The 20,967-nt window shown below is 43.6% G+C and overlaps 1 protein-coding gene across 2 annotated transcripts in view; it reads left to right on the top strand.

The window, feature by feature from the left end:
- The window catches only part of PKD2L1 (polycystin 2 like 1, transient receptor potential cation channel), a 33,318-nt gene extending 13,073 nt beyond the window's left edge, over positions 1-20,245 (top strand). For both annotated transcript variants that reach the window (XM_046027310.1, XM_046027311.1), the window contains 13 exons: positions 11,129-11,256; positions 11,717-11,970; positions 12,914-13,138; positions 13,304-13,532; positions 14,210-14,380; positions 14,563-14,744; positions 15,059-15,179; positions 15,919-16,017; positions 16,232-16,353; positions 17,620-17,746; positions 18,521-18,639; positions 18,890-19,013; positions 19,368-20,245. In XM_046027310.1, the coding sequence (XP_045883266.1) occupies positions 11,129-11,256; positions 11,717-11,970; positions 12,914-13,138; positions 13,304-13,532; positions 14,210-14,380; positions 14,563-14,744; positions 15,059-15,179; positions 15,919-16,017; positions 16,232-16,353; positions 17,620-17,746; positions 18,521-18,639; positions 18,890-19,013; positions 19,368-19,541 (2,075 nt within the window). In that variant the 3' untranslated portion in view covers positions 19,542-20,245. The remainder of the gene's footprint in view (positions 1-11,128; positions 11,257-11,716; positions 11,971-12,913; positions 13,139-13,303; positions 13,533-14,209; positions 14,381-14,562; positions 14,745-15,058; positions 15,180-15,918; positions 16,018-16,231; positions 16,354-17,619; positions 17,747-18,520; positions 18,640-18,889; positions 19,014-19,367) is intronic.
- Positions 20,246-20,967: the final 722 nt, after the last annotated feature.

The following is a 20,967-nucleotide window of genomic DNA, read 5'->3' as shown; positions in this document are numbered from 1 at the left end:
TGTGGGGTTTGTTATCATTATTTTAACATGAACCATTATTATAAATGTCTCAATTTTTCCTCAGCTTTAATTTCTATAAGGTAATTACTGTTAGTTATAACCCAAATAAAAACTTTTTGGGGGCGCCTGGGTGGCTCAGTGGGTTAAAGCCTCTGCCTTTGGCTCAGGTCATGGTCCCAGGGTCCTGGGATCGAGCCCCGCATCGGGCTCTCTGCTCGGTGGGGAGCCTGCTTCCTCCTCTCTCTCTCTGCCTGCCTCTCTGCCTACTTGTGATCTCTGCCTGTCAAATAAATAAATAAAATCTTAAAAAAAAAAAAACTTTTTGGAGTTCCTAATAATTTTTAAGAGTTACAAAGGGGTTCTGAGAATGAAATGTTTGACAACCCCTGGTTTGGAGAATGAGTTTGAGGTGGTCAAATCAGATTATTTCTTAGCAAAGAGTGCTCAACAAATGAAATGTTGAGAGCTCATTAGCAAAAGGTTCAAACTAAGGACACGATCCTGGCTACTCGCACATTCAATTCCTTCAGACTTTTACGAAGTCTCTATTATGTGGCAGAACCTCCTAAAGGTTAAAGACTTTGAAATACGGGAGATACACCTTCTGCCTTCAAGGAGCAAAGGAAACCAATGTCTGTAAACCAGCAGTGACCTGAATTGCTACAGATGCTATGGCAGGGTGGGTGTGGGGAGGGGGTGCTCCAGGATGATGGCAAAATGTTGGAGGACAAAATGTTCAGAGAGACCTGGGAACTCTTGTGGGTCTCAGAGGCAGGCAACCATTCAAGTCTGAGGAGACCCAAAGTCATTGCCATTTGCCATTTGCCATTGCCATTGCTTGTGTTTTTTTGGTTTTGTTTTGTTTTAACATTATTGGCGCTCAGCCTGGAGGAGGCAGAGGTGGGAGCAAGAGCCAACTAAGGCCTCAGGCTATGAATATGCAAGAGCTTTGCTAGAGTCAGAGTTTGGAAGGGCAAGTATGAAAGGAAAATATAAAGCAGTGTTTCTCCTCATTTCATTACAAAAGAATTCTACCCCTTTGACCCCCAAACCATGGGAGTATCTTTATTAAAATTTAACTACTATAGTTCTTGTTTTAAAAACAAAAGAGTCAAATAATATCGAAAATGTTAAAGGCCACTATTATTAAACACTATTTAGAGTCTGGTATATCTGGGGCACCTGGGTTGCTCAGTTGGTTAAGCATCTGCCTTTGACTCAGATCATGATCCCATGGTCCTGGGATCGAGCCCTGCATCGAGCCCTGCATCGAGCCCTGCATCGAGCCCTGCATGGGGCTCCCTGCTCAGTGGGGAGTCTGCTTATCCCTCTGCCCCTCCCACTCTCTGTCAAATAAAAAAATAAAATCTTAAAAGAGTTTGGTATACATAATTTCAGCCATTTTCTGAGCACATATAAATAAATATATTTGAATTTTAGGGAAATGCACTGGTTTTATAATCCTCTAGTGAATGTTCTGAGGATTTAACCCTTCCCTCATTTTTTTTTTCTCAATATTTTATTTATTTGACAGAGAGAAATCACAACTAGGCAGAGAGGCAGGCAGAGAGAGAAGAGGAAGCAGGCTCCCCGCGGAGCAGAGAGCCCGATACGGGGCTCGATCCCAGGACCCTGGGATCATGACCTGAGCCAAAGGCAGAGGCTTTAACCCACTGAGCCACCCAGGCGCCCCAACCCTTCCCTCATTTCTAAGTTGCAATTGTCTTCTGCCTACTTTCCATCTTAAGAAACATGAGGCATTTGGAATCCAATTTTAAATGACCTAATAGCATTAATTAGAATGTGTGGGTGAAAGAAGGAATTGCCCAAGGAGAGCAGTAGCAATAAGAGGATTTGATTTCTTTTCTTTTTTTTTTTTTAAAGATTTTATTTATTTATTTGTCAGAGAGAGATCACAAGTTGGCAGAGAGGCAGGCAGAGAGAGAGAGAGAGAGAGGGAAGCAGGCTCCCCGCCGAGCAGAGAGCCCGATGCGGGACTCGATCCCAGGACCCTGAGATCATGACCTGAGCCAAAGGCAGAGGCTCAACCCACTGAGCCACCCAGGCGCCCGGATTTGATTTCTTAATAGGGAACTTCCTACTAAGCAAAGGAAAAAAGGGTATTGTATACTCAGTACATGGTTTTTTGTTTGTTTGTTTGTTTTTGTTTTTTTAATTTTCAGTACATGGTTTTAACCAAGAGTTCTGTGGTTAGATTTGACTTTTCTTAACATAGGAATTTTGTGTTGTCCATTTGTTAACTTCAACTCTTTTCCCCTAATTTTCTTAGAAAAGTTCCTTTTCCAAAGTACCCATCTGACGTGGACGTAATCATATAAAAAGCTTCTGTTGGGATATTGATTTAGCGGTAGTAATGGTGTTTAAATAAACAAAAGTTTATTTCTCTCTCACATAACAAGCTGAATTGTATAAGAAGCCCTGGACTGGGGGCACATGGGTGGATCAGTCCATGAAGCTTCTGACTCTTTTTTTTTCATCTCAGGTCATGATCTCAGGGTTGTGAGATCGAGCCCCAGGTCAGGCTCCAGGCTGAGTGTGCTGAAGCCCTGGACTGATATGGGGATCCACAATCATGTGGGGCCCAGACTGCTTCTACCTCTTTGGGTTGTCATCCTCAACATACGGCTTCTACCTCATGCTCCAGCTCCTGCCCTTATGTCCCTATTACAGCTATCAGGAAGTAAGAAAGTAGAAAGTACATTCCTTCCTTTTAATGGTATGAGCCTGGAGTTTAAGCGGAAGCATACCACTCCATTCACATTCCATTGACAAGAACTTATTCAAATAGTCACCATAACTAGCTGCAAGGGAGGCTGGGTAATGGGGCATTTAGTTCGGCAACCATGTGCCTCTGCATAAAATTGTGTGATCGTGTAAGAAAGGGAAGGAAACTATTGGGAAATGACTAGTAGTCTATGACAAATAGGGGGAGAAGAACTCTTGTTCATAGTTTGACATGTTCACGTTAAACTTGAAGGCACAGAGTTTCAAATAGATGAGTAGTATAGACATAGAAAGGAATTATAATTATACAGTTGCTGGCAGAAGCACCCCAACTCTTCAGAGTTCTTTGTCAATTAGTTGACACTCTCCTGCCCAAGGAGAGTGTTGTTAGAAAATGACTGCTAAGTTATATCACACGGTAATTAGGAACAAGAAAGGAACTCAGTAGCATATAATGGCCTATATGGTAAGCATCTGGGAAAGTAGGCACAAAAAGCAACTGCTGACTTCTTGCTGTTGCCCTGAGCTGGGACGGTCTTCCAACAGTTCAAAAGAGAGGACAATAATATTCAGGCTCTACTATAAACATTGGAATGGATAAAATCAGGTTATTATCCAAGCTCATGATAATGATGATTAATAATAATTATTACAGTCATACTTCTTTAATAATACTATATTTATGCCCCACCTGTGTCTAAAAGGGACCTAAGCCAGCTTACATTAAAAAGCACAGACACGGGGCGCCTGGGTGGCTCAGCGGGTTAAAGCCTCTGCCTTAGGCTCAGGTCATGGTCCTGGGGTCCTAGGATCGAGCCCCGCATCGGGCTCTCTGCTTGGCTGGGAGCCTGCTTCCTCCTCTCTTTCTCTCTGCCTGCCTCTCTGCTACTTGTGATCTCTATCTGTCAAATAAATAAATCTTAAAAAAAAAAAAAAAAGCACAGACACAATAAAATATAGCCCATTAGAACTATAATAAAAAAGATGTAGCAAAAAAAGTGGTAAAAGATAGGGGAGAAAGATAACTTGTACCAGAAAACCCAAGATAAACAAAAGTATAGCAAATAAGAATAAAACCTGAGGTTCCTGGCAACCAAAGCAAGAAGACATAAATAGGTTGCTCAGTTCTCACTGGTACTAAGAAAAAGCACACCAGTTAATAAGGAGACACTAGCTCTAGGAAGAGTTGGCTTTGTTGGATTTTATATGAGTCATGGAATATCATAATAGATAAAAAGCAATATCCAAGACTGATGCTACTTCTCTTTTGACTGTGTTTTATATCTGCCTCCTTTAAAACCCATATTAAATCCTTGTTCTTAAAGCATTCTTAAGAGTAGGGATATATTTGTATACTGTAGATACATATGTACATATACAATTTGCATTGTGTTTACTACCATTTCAATGGCTGTGTAATACTCCATTAAGTGGCTCAATGATATCATAATTTCCCTCAATATTGTCTCTTTGTAGGACATTCAGGTTGTTTACAATCTTTCAATACTATGAACAACCCAGGTCATGTTTTTGGGCATATGAGTTTTTCCTCCTTTGGGACTTAGCTATGTCAGAGTATGACTCTTGATACAGATTTATACACAATTATCTGTTTATACCAGAATGAAGGGATTTGGAGCTTCCTTTAAGATGGTGATGTTTTGAGTTTACCAAATGCTTTTTGCAATTCACCTCCTAACTCAGATATTAGACTCTACAAATAGAGTTTTCTTAAAAGAATGCCTTATAAACTTGTGTAAAATACTAAACATTTGGCTTGATTTTTGGAAGGAGAGTCGAGTCCCTGATTAGAAGGATTTGAGTGATAGAGGATATGGTAATGTATTGTATAGTGGCTAAATTCCTGGTCTTTGGAGTAGGGCAGACCTGAGTTTGAATCCAAGTTCTATTTACTTGCTATATGATCTTTGGACAAGTTATTTAATAGCATAAAATACAGATGGTAGTTCCTACTTTATGAAGTTTTTATGAGCTTATTGGACAATGTATGCAAAGCCCAGTGCACAATATATGTCAGTGATGTCGATTATTGTTATTATTCAGCAACTGTGAATTCGATCTGAGGCTTAGGTTAAAAGGCATGATATAGTATATGCAAGAGAACTTGATTTCTGCCCAAGAGAATAAAAATCAGTTACTCTGTGCTGGACAGTGAGACCAACACCTTGTCCCTGATTCTTCTTCTTTTTTTTTTTAAGATTTTATTTATTTATGTGGCAGAGATCACAGGTAGGCAGAGAGGCAGGCGGGGGTGGGGTGGGGTGGGAACAGGCTCCCTGCTGAGCAGAGAGCCCGATGTGGGGCTCAATCCCAGGACCCTAAGATCATGACCTGAGCCAAAGGCAGAGGCTTAACCCACTGAGCCACCCAGGTGCCCCTTGACTCTTCTTGACAACGTTCTCATTGTCCAGTGTCTGAAAACTTCCAGCAAGGAGACCCTCACTATATTAAAAAGTTAATAATGTACTGACACACAGACATTCCATATACTGACTCAAATTCTGATTCCTTCCCGTTTCCACTCATTTCCTGATCTAGTGTTGCTTTTTGAAATGGAGCAATTCCACTCCTTCACTGGACCGTCAAGGAAGGAACCAGGGAAGCCCCTTGCAGGAGACCCTCCATGTGATCCTCAGCAGGCAGTCCACGTTGACATTCTCAGAGATGAAATGGATGTTTGTGAAGTGGTCCATTTCATAATTTGAAAGTGCAAGCTGGTCAGGAAATTCTTCCTTTGATGGAGTTTACTCCATTATTTGATGATGTTCCTCCTGTAACTTCTACTCCTTGGATATAGCTCAGTCCTAGAAACAGAACAGAATTAGTTTGCTGTGGGAGCAGTTAGATTTGCATTGGAATCCTGACTCTTTGGGCACATTTCTTCAGCTATTTGCAACTGGAAAATAGGGATGATAATAATAGCCACACACACACACACACACACACACACACACACGGTGCTGTTGTAGGGTTAAATGAAATTGGCATGTCAGGATGTCAGGCACTTTGCATAGGGCATATAATAGATGTTCTGAGGTAATAAATGGCTACTCTGTTCTGTTATTTCTCCTGATATGGAGAATGATGATGGATACACTGAGTGGATGGATAGAATGGATACACTGAGTCCCTATCAGATTCAGAAACCTCTGAACCAGATGTTCCACTTAGATAAGCTGGTTTTTCGTGGTAAGGTCAAATGATTTACCTGAAAGGAAATTAATAGGGTGGAGTGAGGGAAAGGAGACAGCAGGTAAGATCATTGAGTTGGTTTCAATCTTTTTTGTCCTACAATATGCTGGAGGGATGTGGTCCACTCCCATGACTGCCAGTGGCTCCATAGGACAATAGATTCAGTGATTTTCCCTTGGGGTGAGGACGGGGTCCTCTAAGAGGTCTAGGTAGTTTGTAAAAGCTTTCCTATCCCTCCCTATCTCAGAAGGAAGGTTCTGACAGCCTCTTGGGAAAGAAGTTATTTCTTCTTCCTCACTCCCACTCATGAGAATCATGGAGACAGGCACTGTGAAACACCCTGCCTTCTTGACAACTCTATCAAAGACAAGTGGGATTATGTAGCAACAGGTCAGGGCAGTGGTTCTAGTATGGTCCCAGAACCAGTAACAGCAACATTACATGAGAATGTATTGGAAATGAAAATTATTGAGTCTCATCCCAGTCTGTTTTAGTAAGACTTCCAAGTAATTCTGATGCATGCTGCAATCACCATAACATATTATGATGGGGAGAGACATAAGATTTCACATAATCTAGCAATCCTGGACTTTTTCTGCCCTGCTTCTGGGTTCAGATTGCAGTAACCTCTAAGCCTGATACTCATCTGATGTTCTGGATGGTTAACATATTAGGAAGATTGAGCTGTGCTATCAACATTTCTACCATGGCATTGTGTAAGGGTTACTGGCCAACTGTACTTGCTCCCTAGGGCAGCTAAGGACAGCTTTGTTTCTCTTACCCAAGACTATGAATTTATTGCTCTCTTTGGGCTGAGGAACATTCCAGCCTCCTTCCAACATCTATTAAATAGGAATTATTCTTGACTATTTTGATGACTTTGCTGCCATGTGTCAAATATGGAGCCATGATACTTTATTTTGTTTGAAAACGATTAATTTATTTCATTCTACTCCTTTTGTGGTCCCCCCACCACCACTTTTGATTTAGCCCAACAAATACTTATTGAGGAAAATATTAAATACCGGGCACTTTGCTAAATGAATGAAACGTAGTCCTTGTCTCCTGAGGAGCATATGATGGGGTGACTAGAACTAATTGTTAAGCACCCACTGTGTTCAATGCATTCTAAAGACATCATCTTTCATCTTTATAATATTACAAGAAAGATATTGTGTTCCCCCATTTAGTGATGAGGAATCTGAGACTCAGAGCCCGAGTCTATACTGTAAGTGACAGAACTAGGATTTGAACTTAGGTCAGTCTGGCTTCTAGGCTCATGCTCATTCGACAACAATGAATTCATTCTGAGTGCATGCATGAGCAGGGTAGGTCAGCATACTATTAAATCTTCTATTCTGTACAATTCAATTTTAAATGTTAAGATGTACTAAAAAAAAGTTCATTCTGAGACATCTTTCTCAATAGGTTTTTCTTTTAAGATTTTATTTATTTATTTGACAGACAGAGATTACAAGTAGGCAGAGAGGCAGACAGAGAGAGAGGAGGAAGCAGGATCCCCGCTGAGCAGAGAGCCCATGCAATGCGGGGCACTTGATCCCAGGACCCTGGGATCATGACCTGAGCCGAAGGCAGAGGTTTTAACCCACTGAGCCACCCAGGCACTCCTCAATAGGTGTTTTTTAAGGATAGACACCAATGATCCAGCAAGATGTTTCACATGTTAGATTTTGAGTAATGTTTGCTTAATGAATATAAAATGTGTCTTTAGAATAATCAGGTTGGTAGACTGGTAATATGTTCTACCAAGTATCTATCTGGGGTATGAGATATAGTAATTTGAATTTCAGAGAGGCGGGGGTGTGGCTAAGCACCCCTCATCTCCTAAGACAAAGTACAAACTTTGCTTAAATAAGAGTTAACAAGGAAGAGAAGGTATCTGGGTAGAGAAGGTATTGAATAGGTACTACACAAGGCATAAACCATAATTTAGAAAGTTTTAAAATGGTTTCTTGGTCTTTTCTGTTTACATGGACTTCAATTAAAAAGTTACAAAGAATATTGAATTTCTGAGTGTCAGTGGGCATTTGACCAGGTGAAATCATTTTTCTCGAAAGACATAGTCTTTACTACTTGGGTAATAATCAGAGATGTTGTGCTTCCATAATGGTTGACAACCAGTTCAGAGCAAGTTAATTCTGAGTATAATTTAGAACTGGAGAACTGGAAGAGAAAAAGATACAGCAAGGAGTACCACCTAGTGGCCATCAAGTAGCTGCAACAATTTAATCAGCCTTAGGCATTAGGAAAAATTTAGCACCCTGACCATCCTTCTAACTCTGTGGTGGGCTCTCAGCAGGCAGAAGCTTGACTTCCAAACCATTTTCTAGATCTGGAAAAGCTGAGTTTGAATCCTCCAGATACTAAGCACGGGTAATCACAGATTTTAGTCAGAGAGAATTAAAGGTGTTTCTTGGACTTAATAGAGTGGAATGGGGAAATGTGAAATCATAATGCTTCCTTTGTTGATTTCCCCCTGGAAAAGTGTGATATTGCTTGTGCCCAATCTATGACCACTCATCAGTCCCTTTTTCCTATAAGACTATAGATGAACTCCAGAGGAGGTAAGAACACATGTGACCCAAAATTTGAAAAGGACAAAAAATTTTTTTAAAGATTTTATTTATTAGAGAGAATGCACGTCTGAGAGAGAGAGATAGAGAGAAAGAAAGAAGGAGTATGTGTGTGTGTGTGTGTGTGGCAGAAAGAGAGAGAGAGAGTGCAGGGGCAGGGGGAAAGGGATAAGCAGACTCCCCACCAAGCAGGGAGCCCAACATGGAACTTTATCCCAGGACCCTGGGATCATGACCTGAGGCGAAGGCAGATGCTTAACAAACTGAGCTACCCAAGCGCCCCTGAAAAGGAAAATTCCTAAAGAGAATTGCTCACAAGAGACTGACAAATCCTACTTTATTTTTTTTTTTTGTAATTCTAAACTTACAGAAAACCTGCAAGAATAATACAAATAATTCTTATATATATTTCCCAAATACATTTTACCATGCTTACATTTCTTTTATTGCTCTCTTTCTCTCCACACACACACACACACACACACACAATCTGAGAATAAATTACAGATGTAATGCCTTGTTGTTCCTAAATACTTTAATGTGTAACTCTAAAAATAAGGACATTCTCTTCCTAAAGTCAGGAAATTATCATTGATTCAGTACTATCATCTAATGAACAGACCTTATTATAATTTCATCAATTATTCCACTAATAGACTTTATAGTAAAAGAAAAAAATTATTGTCCAGGATTTAATCGTAACTAAATGCACATATTACATTTAGTTTTTATGTTTCCTCAGTTTTTTTAAATCTAGAACAATTCTTTAGTCTTTCTTTATCTTGCAGGACTTAGCTAAAAAATTGAGCAACAATATCATCTACTAACTAATTTTAAACTATAGAAACAACAAAAATCCATGAGTTCATGCTGATACATATAAATGACTAACTAAATGAGTCCAGGAAGAAGGAAAAGTTCTTCCTTTTTTTTTTTTTGAAAGTTTTTTTTTTTTTTTAAGATTCTAACTAACAAATGCAGAAGGAATGATGGAATGGAATGAGAAAAATCACAACTTGACCACTGATGAAGTTCTAGAACCTAGGTGAGGTTTGGTGGGCTGAGGTCCGGAGCCGATGACCAAGAAAGAATTCTTGAGACATCTTTGGTGCAAAATGGTGGTTTATTAAAGCACAGGGACAGGACCCGTGGGTAGAAAGAGCTGCTGCCCTGGGTTGTGAGGGATGGCAGGTTATGTACCCTGCGGTTGGGGGAAGGTGAGGGAAGGGAGGTTTCAACGGAGTTTTCATATGCTAAAGAGGGCCTACTTCGGGGATACTGGGAGGTCTTCCGGCTTGATTAATGTGGTCTTTTGGCAAGCCATTAACATCAAGATAGTTGGGAGATTCCTGTCTTGCAGGCAAGTTAACTATTTGTTTCTCGTTTATGGCGGTCAGTGGTGCCTGAGGGGAGCTGGTGGAGAGGGGGTGCAAGGTGCCAGCTTTTGCTTTGTCCTCAGCCAGCCTCTTGCTCCCTCATCAACAACCATGGTAGTAATAATCAGGCAAAAGTCATTAATGGATATTAAAACTAGTAGGTAAAAGATTGATGAGTAATAGGATGTTTACACAATTTCGAAGTATTTCCTCACAAAATACATATTAATTACAAAGAGAAAAATAATTTTACATTGGAGAAAGCTGGAAGACACTGCCTTAACAAGGGATGAAGTTTAACATCACTAGTAGTGATACAGTTAGACGATGTGTACCTTCTGATAGGAAGCTCTGAGAAGGACACACATCACTTTTTGGGTATTCTTTGCCAAATGTATAACTTGATTTTAAACACAAGGAAACATCAAGCAAATCTAAATTGGGGAACAATCTATAAAAGAAATGGCTTATATTCTTCAAATACAGAATTTTAACTTAGAAAACTAATAGCTTCCATTGACAGCCAACTTTAGACTGGGTGTATGGGTTAGGGTGGTTAAGGAAGAGTCAGTTCTTCAGGGCAAAGGTCAGGTCTTTTTTTGATCTGGGGATGCTCTGAGTCCTTCCATCAGGAGACAACTGTGCCCATCAGGATGCCCTGGGGCCAGAGGTGTTATGCCTTACCCCTATTCCCATTACTGTAGAGTCATTGACTCCAAGATCCAGGAGACCACATCTCCATTGTAATGTGTTTGGCCTGGGCCTTGGAGTACTTTAGAATTCAGAGGTACTTTCCCAAGGGCATAGATATAGGACAAATGAAAGGAAGCACTGCCTGGTGCAGATGGAAATATCTTGGTTCTGGGGAATAAGGAATTTAAATTCTTTAAATAGGAATTTAAGCTGGTTTAGGAAGACAAAAGTGAATTTTCAGAATGACGATATGAAGAGATAATTTCTGAGTGGAATTCAGTCTTTCTGAGGTAAGTTGAGAGTAGAGGAGGAGACCTTGTAGCCTACTATATTCCCTGGTTTCCCCAATGCCCTATTAGCCTTCCCAACCAACTCTAGGAGTGGGTCCAATGGGGTCCCAACTAGGTAGCCATCTCTGGCCCCAGGGCAAATAGGCTTTCCTGTCTCCTCTGGAGAATGGATATGGGAAACAGTGAGCAGGACACAGTCTCTTGGGTTGGTTTCTAGTGACCTATGGAATGACAAGCTCCAGTGCCTATTATTACACCAAAGTGATGTCCGAGCTCTTCTTACATACCCCGTCAGACACCGGAGTCTCCTTCCAGGCCATCAGCAGCATGGCGGACTTCTGGGATGTGAGTATGAGATCACCTCTACCTCTCCCCTCTCCTTTTCAATGGCCTGAAGCATAAAGTCACAGGCCAGGCCTCAGGAATGTCAGACAGTAGACCAGGCCATATCCAGAGACCAGATCATTCTGGGACAAGGCTATGTAAAAGGGTCAAGCAAGAATCAACGGGTCAGACTAGAGTTTAGGTGAAGGTAGATGAGAGACTGGGATGATGGGTCAGGAAGTCAAGCCAGTAGTTAAATTAGTATTGAGAGTCAGAAGTAAGGCTGGACTTCAAAATGCATTTTGAATAAAGGATAGTACCACATCAGGTCAAGAACTGGTCAAGGTTCACAGGTCAGCTGAGGAGTCTAACAGAAGCAGATTAGAGACAAGCTGGAAAATCAAGAAGTGAAGGCAAATGTCATTCCAAGAATAAAGGTCAGGATGAGGCAGGGTCAAGCTCAACCCAGCTTGTGGTCTAGTTTGCCCAGGGCCCACTACTGGACAGTTTGTATTGGACCAAATGGTACAACAACCAGAGCCTGGGCCATGGCTCCCACTCCTTCATCTACTATGAGAACCTGCTGCTGGGGGTTCCAAGGCTACGGCAGCTGAGGGTACGCAATGACTCCTGTGTGGTCCATGAGGACTTCCGTGAGGACATTTTGAGCTGCTACGACGTCTATTCTCCAGACAAGGAAGAGCGTCTCCCCTTTGGGCCTCTCAATGGCACAGCGTGAGTGAGTCCCCCCACCAATGTTGCTGGGCTTGCTTCTCTGAGCCACCATCTGAGGTTTGGGAACCATTTCCACTTAGTCTTAAAGAGCCTTGGGGGAGTGGAAGGTGGGGAGCATCTCTCTGGAGTCCCATCTGTGACTGTTTGGAGATCTTTGTTTTGGTCACTCAGGAACAGAGAAGGTACATTAGCAAACAGACCCATAGCTGCTAGACTCATTTCCACACACAGATAGCAGTCATATTTGCCATACTCTGGAGGCAGTCCTGCCAGAGAAAGCATCCTTTCTTGCCCAGATGTTCTTAGAGGTATAGAGCATGGATGAAACACTGATGTTGCCACTTAAGTCATTACTGAAAAGTCTGACCCTTGGACCTGATAGGGGAAGAAGCAAGGGGTTGAGGATGGATAAGGAATTATGAAAGAAAGGGGAAAAGAATGGATAAGATATGGAAGAAGGGGAAGGATGGAAGAACCCAGGGAGGAAATTTGTGGGACAGATCAGAGAATCATGGGGTGAAGCAGCCAGGTGCACAACCACAAGAGCAGAAAGGGTCTTTTCTGGATTATATGAGCCAGGTGTTTCCCCAGTGTGGACTACTCAGTCTGGGATCAAAAGTGGGGCATGGGTTTGTCATCCATAGTTTTGGGGGACATCATGAGAAATCAGGAGATTTATATTTGAGTTTCAGTTCAGCTACCAACTAGCTGGATTATCTCAGACATCTCTGAGTCTTAAGGTTCCTCATTTTCAAATGTGGATAATATTTATCCTCCTTTCTCACATAGTTGTTAGTATCAAGCAAGATAATATATGTGAAATGTATATATAATATATATGAAACTATAAAGTCCAGGCAATCATAAAGTGTTGCCTTGCCTTAGGAGATAAGCTTTTGGACTGGCTCAGACCTCTCTGCTCAGATGGCCTCTTCTGTGACAGGTGGACATACCATTCACAGGATGAGCTGGGGGGCTCCTCTCACTGGGGCCGGTTGACAAGCTATAGTGGAGGTGGCTACTATCTGGACCTTCCAGGATCTCGGCAGGCCAGTGCAGAGGCACTTCAGGACCTTCAGGAGGGCCTATGGCTGGACAGGGGCACTCGCGTGGTCTTCATCGACTTCTCAGTCTACAATGCTAACATAAATCTTTTCTGTGTTTTGAGGTGGGACCCCTTTCCCTATTTTCTCTCCATCCATGGTTCCTGGTACCTTTCTATGCTTGAGACCCTTCCTTAAACTTGTACCCTATAGTGGGGGTGTGGAGGAGAGGGGATGGGAAGAACTATCCCAGTCCAGGCTTCACCAGGTACCTTCCCCTCCTCCCACAGACTGGTGGTAGAGTTTCCAGCTACAGGAGGTGCCATCCCATCCTGGCAAATTCGCACAGTTAAGCTGATCCGCTATGTCAGCACCTGGGACTTCTTTATCATTGGCTGTGAAGTCATCTTCTGCATCTTCATCTTCTACTATGTGGTAGAGGAGATTCTGGAGCTCCATATCCACCGGCTTCGTTACCTCAGCAGCATCTGGAACATTCTGGACCTGGTGGTTATCTTGGTGAGGGATAGATATCTTATACTTGGGATATATTAGAAGGAGGAAGGGGCTCTATGCTGTTAGGGTCTCCAAGTTCTTCCTTTTGGAGTGTCAAGTTTTCTTTATGACTTCTACTCAAGTCACTGTGTTAAAGCTCCCAAAGCCAGAGGCTGATGTTCCCCTGGCTCAGCTCCTGGGAAAACCCTGTTCCCAAATGCCCTTTCCCTCTGACCTGTGATCAAGCTGACCTGTGAACCCTTTCTTTATGTACTTGCTATTTTGTTCCTCTTCTGTCTTTTGCCTTTATGACCTGTCCCTTTGGAACCCCTATGTTCTCTCTTCTCTTCTATTGAAATATTCTGCCTCTTCTCTTTCTCTTCTTCTTATGAACAGGACTTATTAATTTCTTGACCAATGCTAGGAAGTGTCAGGAGAAATAAAATTACTTGGCTCCAATTCTCCGTGATCTTTTATAACCTACATATTTACTACTGGCTCCATAGCCTTCTCCTTGGGATTAAGACATTCCCCCATTACCCTATTCAGTTCCATTTGAACCTGAAATAGTCAACAACTCAGAAGGGAAGTATTTTTTTCCCCCACCTGACTGACTTACCCCAGCTCTTCCCTAGGACCTTATCATTGAACTTCCCTTGAGTTCCTGACTTCTCTGACACCTCTGACCTCTGTGATGACAGCTATCCATTGTGGCTGTGGGCTTCCACATATTCCGAACCCTTGAGGTGAATCGGCTGATGGGGAAGCTCCTGCAGCAGCCAAACATGTATGCTGACTTTGAGTTCCTCGCCTTCTGGCAGACACAATACAACAACATGAATGCTGTGAACCTCTTCTTTGCCTGGATCAAGGTACGTTGGGACCCCTCACCCCCAGGAACACCTCTGGGCACTCATTTTCCCTCCCTCAGTACTTGTCTCATTTTCCTGGTCTGGTTTGGCAACTCTGATGACCTCCATAGGTCCCTGGAGTGGACTATTGAAAGCTTTTCTCTCTTCTTCCTTAACTGCTTGGTTCAACATGGCCCTTCCAGATATTCAAGTACATCAGCTTCAACAAAACCATGACACAGCTCTCCTCCACGCTGGCCCGCTGTGCCAAGGACATCCTGGGCTTTGCTGTCATGTTCTTCATTGTATTCTTTGCCTACGCCCAACTCGGCTACCTGCTTTTTGGAACCCAAGTGGAAAACTTTAGTACTTTCATCAAGTGCATGTGTGTATCTTGGCCCCTTCACTCCTCCCTGGCCCTCACCCTCCGGTTCTGGGGGTGTGTGTATCCTTGGGGAAGCTGGGTGTACGTGTGCAGGCATGTCTGTGGTTAAAGCATCTGTGTGAGGATCTCCAAAAGCTCTGGTGTGTGTGCTTAAGTATATCTGTACCTCGTTCTGTCTTTATCAGCTTGGAAGTACAGTGAAAGGTTTGTCTGAGTTCACCGAAGAGCCGCAATTGGGAAAGTGGTTTGGGGGTGTGAATAGGGGTCAGGGTTATGATTAGGCTCTGGGTGAAGCCCAGAACCTTGTCTCTCAGTTTCACTCAGTTCCGGATCATCCTTGGGGACTTTGACTACAATGCTATTGACAATGCCAACCGCATCCTGGGACCTGCCTACTTTGTCACCTATGTCTTCTTTGTCTTCTTCGTGCTCCTGGTAAGGGTGCCTCTGAGAGGTGGGGAATTGGGATCCTGAGGGGTGGAGACATAAAGGACCTGAGGGTGGTTTTGCTCCCCCACCACGTTCTATACTCAGGATTAAGACAGGTGTCTCAAACCATGGGTGGAGAATGAGGTGGGGGAGCTCTGGGTCTTCTGAGAGCTGGCTAGTGTGCTCAATATTGCTAGCACAGTCAGGCAATTTGCAGAGTGTCAGGGAATCTGCAGGCTCCCCAGTAAAGTGAAACCTTTATTCTCCAAGGATAGAAAGGGAGATAAATGTGCCCCATGAATAGAAGTGGTTGAACTTAGAAGCTTCTCTATCTATTCTCTCCTTCCTCTAGGACTAACTGGCTATTTCTATCACCATTGCTTTATATTGTCTCTTTCTCTCTGTCAACTAGGAAAGATCTGGGTTTAATATGTATTAACAAAGCCAGTAGGTTTCTTTATTTGATCATGGTTAGGGGTGGACGGGTTAGATTTGGGTTAGATGATAAAGATAGCAAAACTGTACTCTTAGTGAATGGTTGTTCCTTATATGGAGGTAAGCTCTTGCGTATGGTGGGGTACCGTTGTAGTCAGGTTACCGAGTGAGGAGAGCAGGTGGATGAGGGAGCTTGATCCATCCCTATCAGGATTGTGCTGAACAGGGATCTTGGGGCCCTTAGATGTGGGGGTTAGTGGGCTGCAGAGCTCCAATTGAAAGCAGACCCAGGTCCCCGCTTTATCTCCAGAACATGTTCCTGGCCATCATCAATGACACATATTCAGAGGTCAAGGAAGAGTTGGCTGGACAGAAGGATGAGCTGCAACTTTCTGACCTCCTGAAACAGGTAACCACTCAGTATCCTTGAGCCACACATCTGAGTCAGAGCCGAGGTCCAAGGCTCTGTATCCTGGTCTGTTCCTGACTGGTGTAGGGCCCTGTGCCCACCCTTGTGTAGTTGTGACTTATCTCTGGAAGCTTGGTATTCTGTGGGTGGGGAAGAGGGCAGGGGATGATGAGAAAGCTATGGGAACTGGTACCTGTTTCCTTTTCCCTTCCAGGGCTACAACAAGACCCTACTGAGGCTCCGTTTGAGGAAAGAGCAGGTTTCAGATGTACAGAAGGTCCTGCAGGGTGGGGAGCAGGAGATCCAGTTTGAGGATTTCACCAACACCTTGAGGGAGTGAGCAACCAGAGATCCAACCTTCTCTGATATTGTTCTATAAGTCCTTGGCCCTCGAACATATACCCTTTGCCTAAAAACCTCTGATATTGGCCAATGGGCCTATGACCTTGGCTTATGGCCTTTAATTTTGGCCTATAGATCTCTGATTCTGACCTTCAGAATTGTGCCCTTGGTTTAAACGTCTCTGACCATATTCTGGAACATTCTGGACCTCACTAAACAACTCTTAGGACTAACATAATAATATAATTTCTCCATCATTACATTACATTTCTTACTCCCACAAAACTCTGTAGTTGGTTCTGTGCTCCCCAACAAACACTGGCCTATTCTCTTAGCCTTCCTGTTTCCCAGGTAAATATATGAACAAACACTGAACAAATATATTGTAAGCACCAGTTGTTAGCCAGGCAGTGAGTAGGGCACACAATTAATTAGACAAAATCTTTGTTCTCCAGGAGCTCATACACCTATAAGCAAATAAACTGAATCACAGAACAAGTTCAACAAAAAAGTGATTAGAAGAGAGGGAGCACAAACTAAAGAGAGTATTCAATTCTATTTTTGAGCTTAAGGGAAGGCTTCCTGGAAGAGGTGATGTATGAATACCTACAGAAGGATGAATAGCCTACATGGAGACAAGCAGGGGAAGTCCATTCCAAGAGATGAAAACATATACAAAGTCATAGAGGTGTTAAGTTGAACAACATGTATAGGAGTAATAAGCAGCTAAGCATTGTTATGGTATCAAATAAAAGTGGGGGATAGGAGGAGAGGAGATCAGGGGAATAAACAAGGGCTACATTGGGAAAGGCCTTGAATACCACCATTCTGTCCAAGGAATAGGGTGCTCAGTAGGGATTTTAAGAAGCGAAGGGGTGTATTTAGACCTGGACTTTAGAATGATTATTTACTGTAGTTGCATTACAGAGGATGGATTTCAGGGGAAGAGGGTAAAGGGGAAGCCAGTGGAGTGGCAGTTGGGGGGATGGGTTATTTAGGGGTAGAGATTTTGCAATAATTCCTATAGAACATTAGGAGGGCCTGAACCTCGTCAGCAGGACTAAGAGAAGGAAGATATCGATTAAAACAATTTCTTGGGGGTAAAATTGCCAGACCTTGGAGATCCTGGCTTTCCCACATGGTCCCATTCTTTCCCAGAGAGCAAGAGTCAGAGAGTCTGGAAAAAAAGTGGGGAGTTCATAATTGAGAGATCACAGCCACAGCAGGTCAGAAGCCATTTCATCATACTGTTTTCCCCAGACTTGGGCACACAGAGCATGAAATCACTGAGCTCACAGCCGCCTTCACCAGGTTTGATCAAGATGGGAATCACATCCTGGACAAGAAAGAGCAAGAACAAATGCAACAGGACCTGGAGGACAAGAGGGTGAGCCCAGCTGGTCGGTGGAGAGGCAGTGAAAGAAAACCACTCACTCTCCCCTCCCTGCCAACACACCCAGAAAACAAATCCGAACTGAAAATGCTTCAGTAAAGAACTCTCTAGAACAGTGGTTCTCAAACTGCTGCACATTAGAATACCCTGGTGGGGTGGGGGTGGGGATTCAAATAATCCTCATACTCAGGTCACATATCCTAGACAGAATCTCTGAGGGAGTGAGGGACCCAGACATCAATACTTAAAATACTCCCCAGCTGATTCCAGTGCATAGCCAAGGTTGAAAGCCACTTCTCTAAAATACAGTTTTGGGAAAACATCAGTTACCTGAGAATCCCTGATAACTCTTTCTGAAGAGTTGCCTTCTCCTTGGGCTTTCAAACTCGGATCCTTAGCTGTCCCTGCTGTGCCTGCTTCATCCCTATCCAGTGTAGACCCAAAAATCAAGGGCAGGAGGGAAAGTGGCAGGAATTCTACTACTATTCTTCTTTTCCCAAACAGAGTTGGCTTCTCGTGAGGGTCTTCTTAATCAAGGCTTCCAAGAGCTCAAGTTTTGTTTCTGTGGCAGGTGATTCCCTCCCAGAGGTGGGGCCAGCTTTGTGTCTAGCACCACCATACTGACCTTTTTATCTCTAGAGTTTGAGAAGGAAGGGGAATAGCATGAACTAAAGCCCAAGGGCTTGGTCTTGGGAGCCCATGAAAGCAAGTGATGAAATAGGAGCTGATTACTTCCCAGGGTCATCTCCTCTCTGACTTCCTGAACAGGTGGCCCTCAACGCCGAGATTGAGAACCTGGGCCGGTCCATTGCGAGTAGCCCACCAGACGAGTTGGGTCCAGAGGCTACCAGAGCAGGTGGCTGGGTTTCAGGAGAAGAATTCTGCATGTATGTGCAACCAGTGGTCCAGGGCTGAGTGTGTTTGTAATGTTCTACCCTGAGCTTTTTTTCTCAACTTTCTAATTTTCTGTCTTAGCCCGGGGAGAACTTCTGTCCCCCTTTAATTCTCCCTACAAGGTTGGGCCTTACCTTCTTTGCACCCATCCAGACACAGATCATAATGGCTCCCCTGCCCCTATAGGTGCTTATTCCCACAGATGCCTATTTCTGCTCCCTTGGTCTCTCTCAAATCCTGCAGACTCACAAGGAGAGTTCTTCAGTTGGAGACTGTTCTGGAAGGAGTCATGTGCCAGGTGGATGCTGTGGGCTCAAAACTAAAGATACTGGAGAGGAAGGGGCAGCTAGCTTCCTCCCCAGGCACGGTGAGTGGCCCCTCACCTGGTGGTTCTTGGTGCCCCACATTTGAACTTTACCTACCATCTTTTCTACTCAGCAGGTAGAGGCAAAACATTTTTTTCCATTTCATTTTATTTTATTTCTTTTCAGTGTTCTAGCATTTTTTGAAAGAGCCTGTTTTCAGGCTCCTGGGGCACCATGTTCCCTCAGTGGAGGGAAGGGGTGGAAGGAAGGCCTGAAGTTGGTTGTTCTGGCCTGAGAGCTGCCTTGGCCTCCAGGAGACGTTCTGAGGTTGAAGAATCAGATCCAGATTTTCTAGAAAAAAGGAAGTGGGACACAGACTCCTCCTTCAAATGACTTGTCCTTTTTTCTTCCAACAGGGGGATCAAGACATTTGGGAGCAACAACAGCCAACCCCAGCTGTGACTCCAGACCCCTGGGGAGTCCAGGGTGGGCAGGAGAGTGGTGCGGGAGGGGGCCTAAAGCATCAGACAGCAGGCTCCTCTCTCATTACCTCCCCAGAGACATCCTCAGGACATGTCTTCCACTTCTAGGGCAGAAGTTCCCTCCACTGCTACTGCTGAGTCCCACCCTGGGTTTGGCCTTTTGAACCAAGGTTTCTACATGTAGCTTATATCATGCTTAGTAGCTTGTGACTCAGTGTTTCTGTGTGCAGCCATGTAGCTCAGTGCAGCTCTTTGAAGTAACATTTCCCACTGGGCCCCTCACTCCCTGTGCTCCCAGCTCTACTGTGATGAAAAAAAAAAAGTTAATAACAAACAGAATGAAGGGAGGGAGGGTAATGTTCCCTAGGCACTTGGCATTTGGATAGCCATGATCTGGGAAAAATGTAGAAGCCAAGAGGGCAGCATTATCTAGATGTCTTCCTATTTGTCAGTGAAATTTATCCTTTGTGCATCTAGAGATCTGCTGTTATCACCCATGGGATTTTGGTCTTCCCCATAGAATTTCCAGGTGAAAGAGAAAGGGAAACCTTGGGGGAGAGGAAACTTTCTCACTGTGGAGATTACAGTGTTGCAGAGAACTTGGAGTGATCCCTCCATCCAGGACAAAGACCATGAAGGCTCAGTTGAGGAGGCTGCTCATGACATTCCACTGACCTCTGGGAACAGACAGGGCTGTAAACAGGGACACAGATGGAGCCTGAAGAGAATCAGAGAAATGACTTCAGGATTCAAAGGTCTTTGGAATAAAATGTGGTGGGCTCTGATCCTATTTTTGCAAAGGACATATGGGTTTCTCTGGTGACTATCAATAAAAATCCTTCAAAAAATCAGGACTTTGCATTTGCTTCTGGGATTGTAGGGGAAAGAAGAGAGGATGGAGCTGTGACCCATTCTTATACCTGGGCTGGAACACTCATCCCTGCCAGGAGAGGTCGACTGGCAGCAGTGACAATGTGAAGGGGCTGAAACAAGAACTTCTGGCTCATAGGAATGATTTGAAATGGTGGGCATTATGACTGTACTGTTTAGAGAGTGGAGACAGTGACCTAGGGAGATCTGGTCCTCAGGATGAAAAGAGTAAGGTAGCCCTTATGCTGGCATGAGGGGTAGCTGGTGTGTGTGTGTGTGTGTGTGTGTGTGTGTGTGTGTGTGTGTGTGTGTGTGTGTGGTGTAGGATGTGGGAGGTAAGGGGGGAGATGGAAAATAACTAGGAATAGGATAGGAATAGGACTAAAAACTTCTACACCAAGATTTGGGGTGTATAGGTCTGTGTCCCAAGTCCCACTATGTATGCTTTTTCCCTTTCCCTGTGATCTTTACCTCTTTCTCATTTTGCGCCTTGCTCCCCAGTTGCTTTTTCTCATCCATTCCCTTTTCCCACCCTTTTCACCATCCCATCATCTACACTCTATACACCCAGGAGACTCGTGAATAAATGCAATCAAGATAACCCGAGTGTGTCCTCAGCTGTAAAAAGTTACAAAGCTTTCTTCCAGAAAGACTGTATCAGCTG

This window comes from Meles meles, chromosome 13, assembly GCF_922984935.1.
Source record: "Meles meles chromosome 13, mMelMel3.1 paternal haplotype, whole genome shotgun sequence".
NCBI classification, from domain to species: Eukaryota; Metazoa; Chordata; class Mammalia; order Carnivora; family Mustelidae; genus Meles; species Meles meles.
Note: the sequence above shows the minus strand (reverse complement) of the source record. Positions and strands in the feature narration are given on the sequence as shown.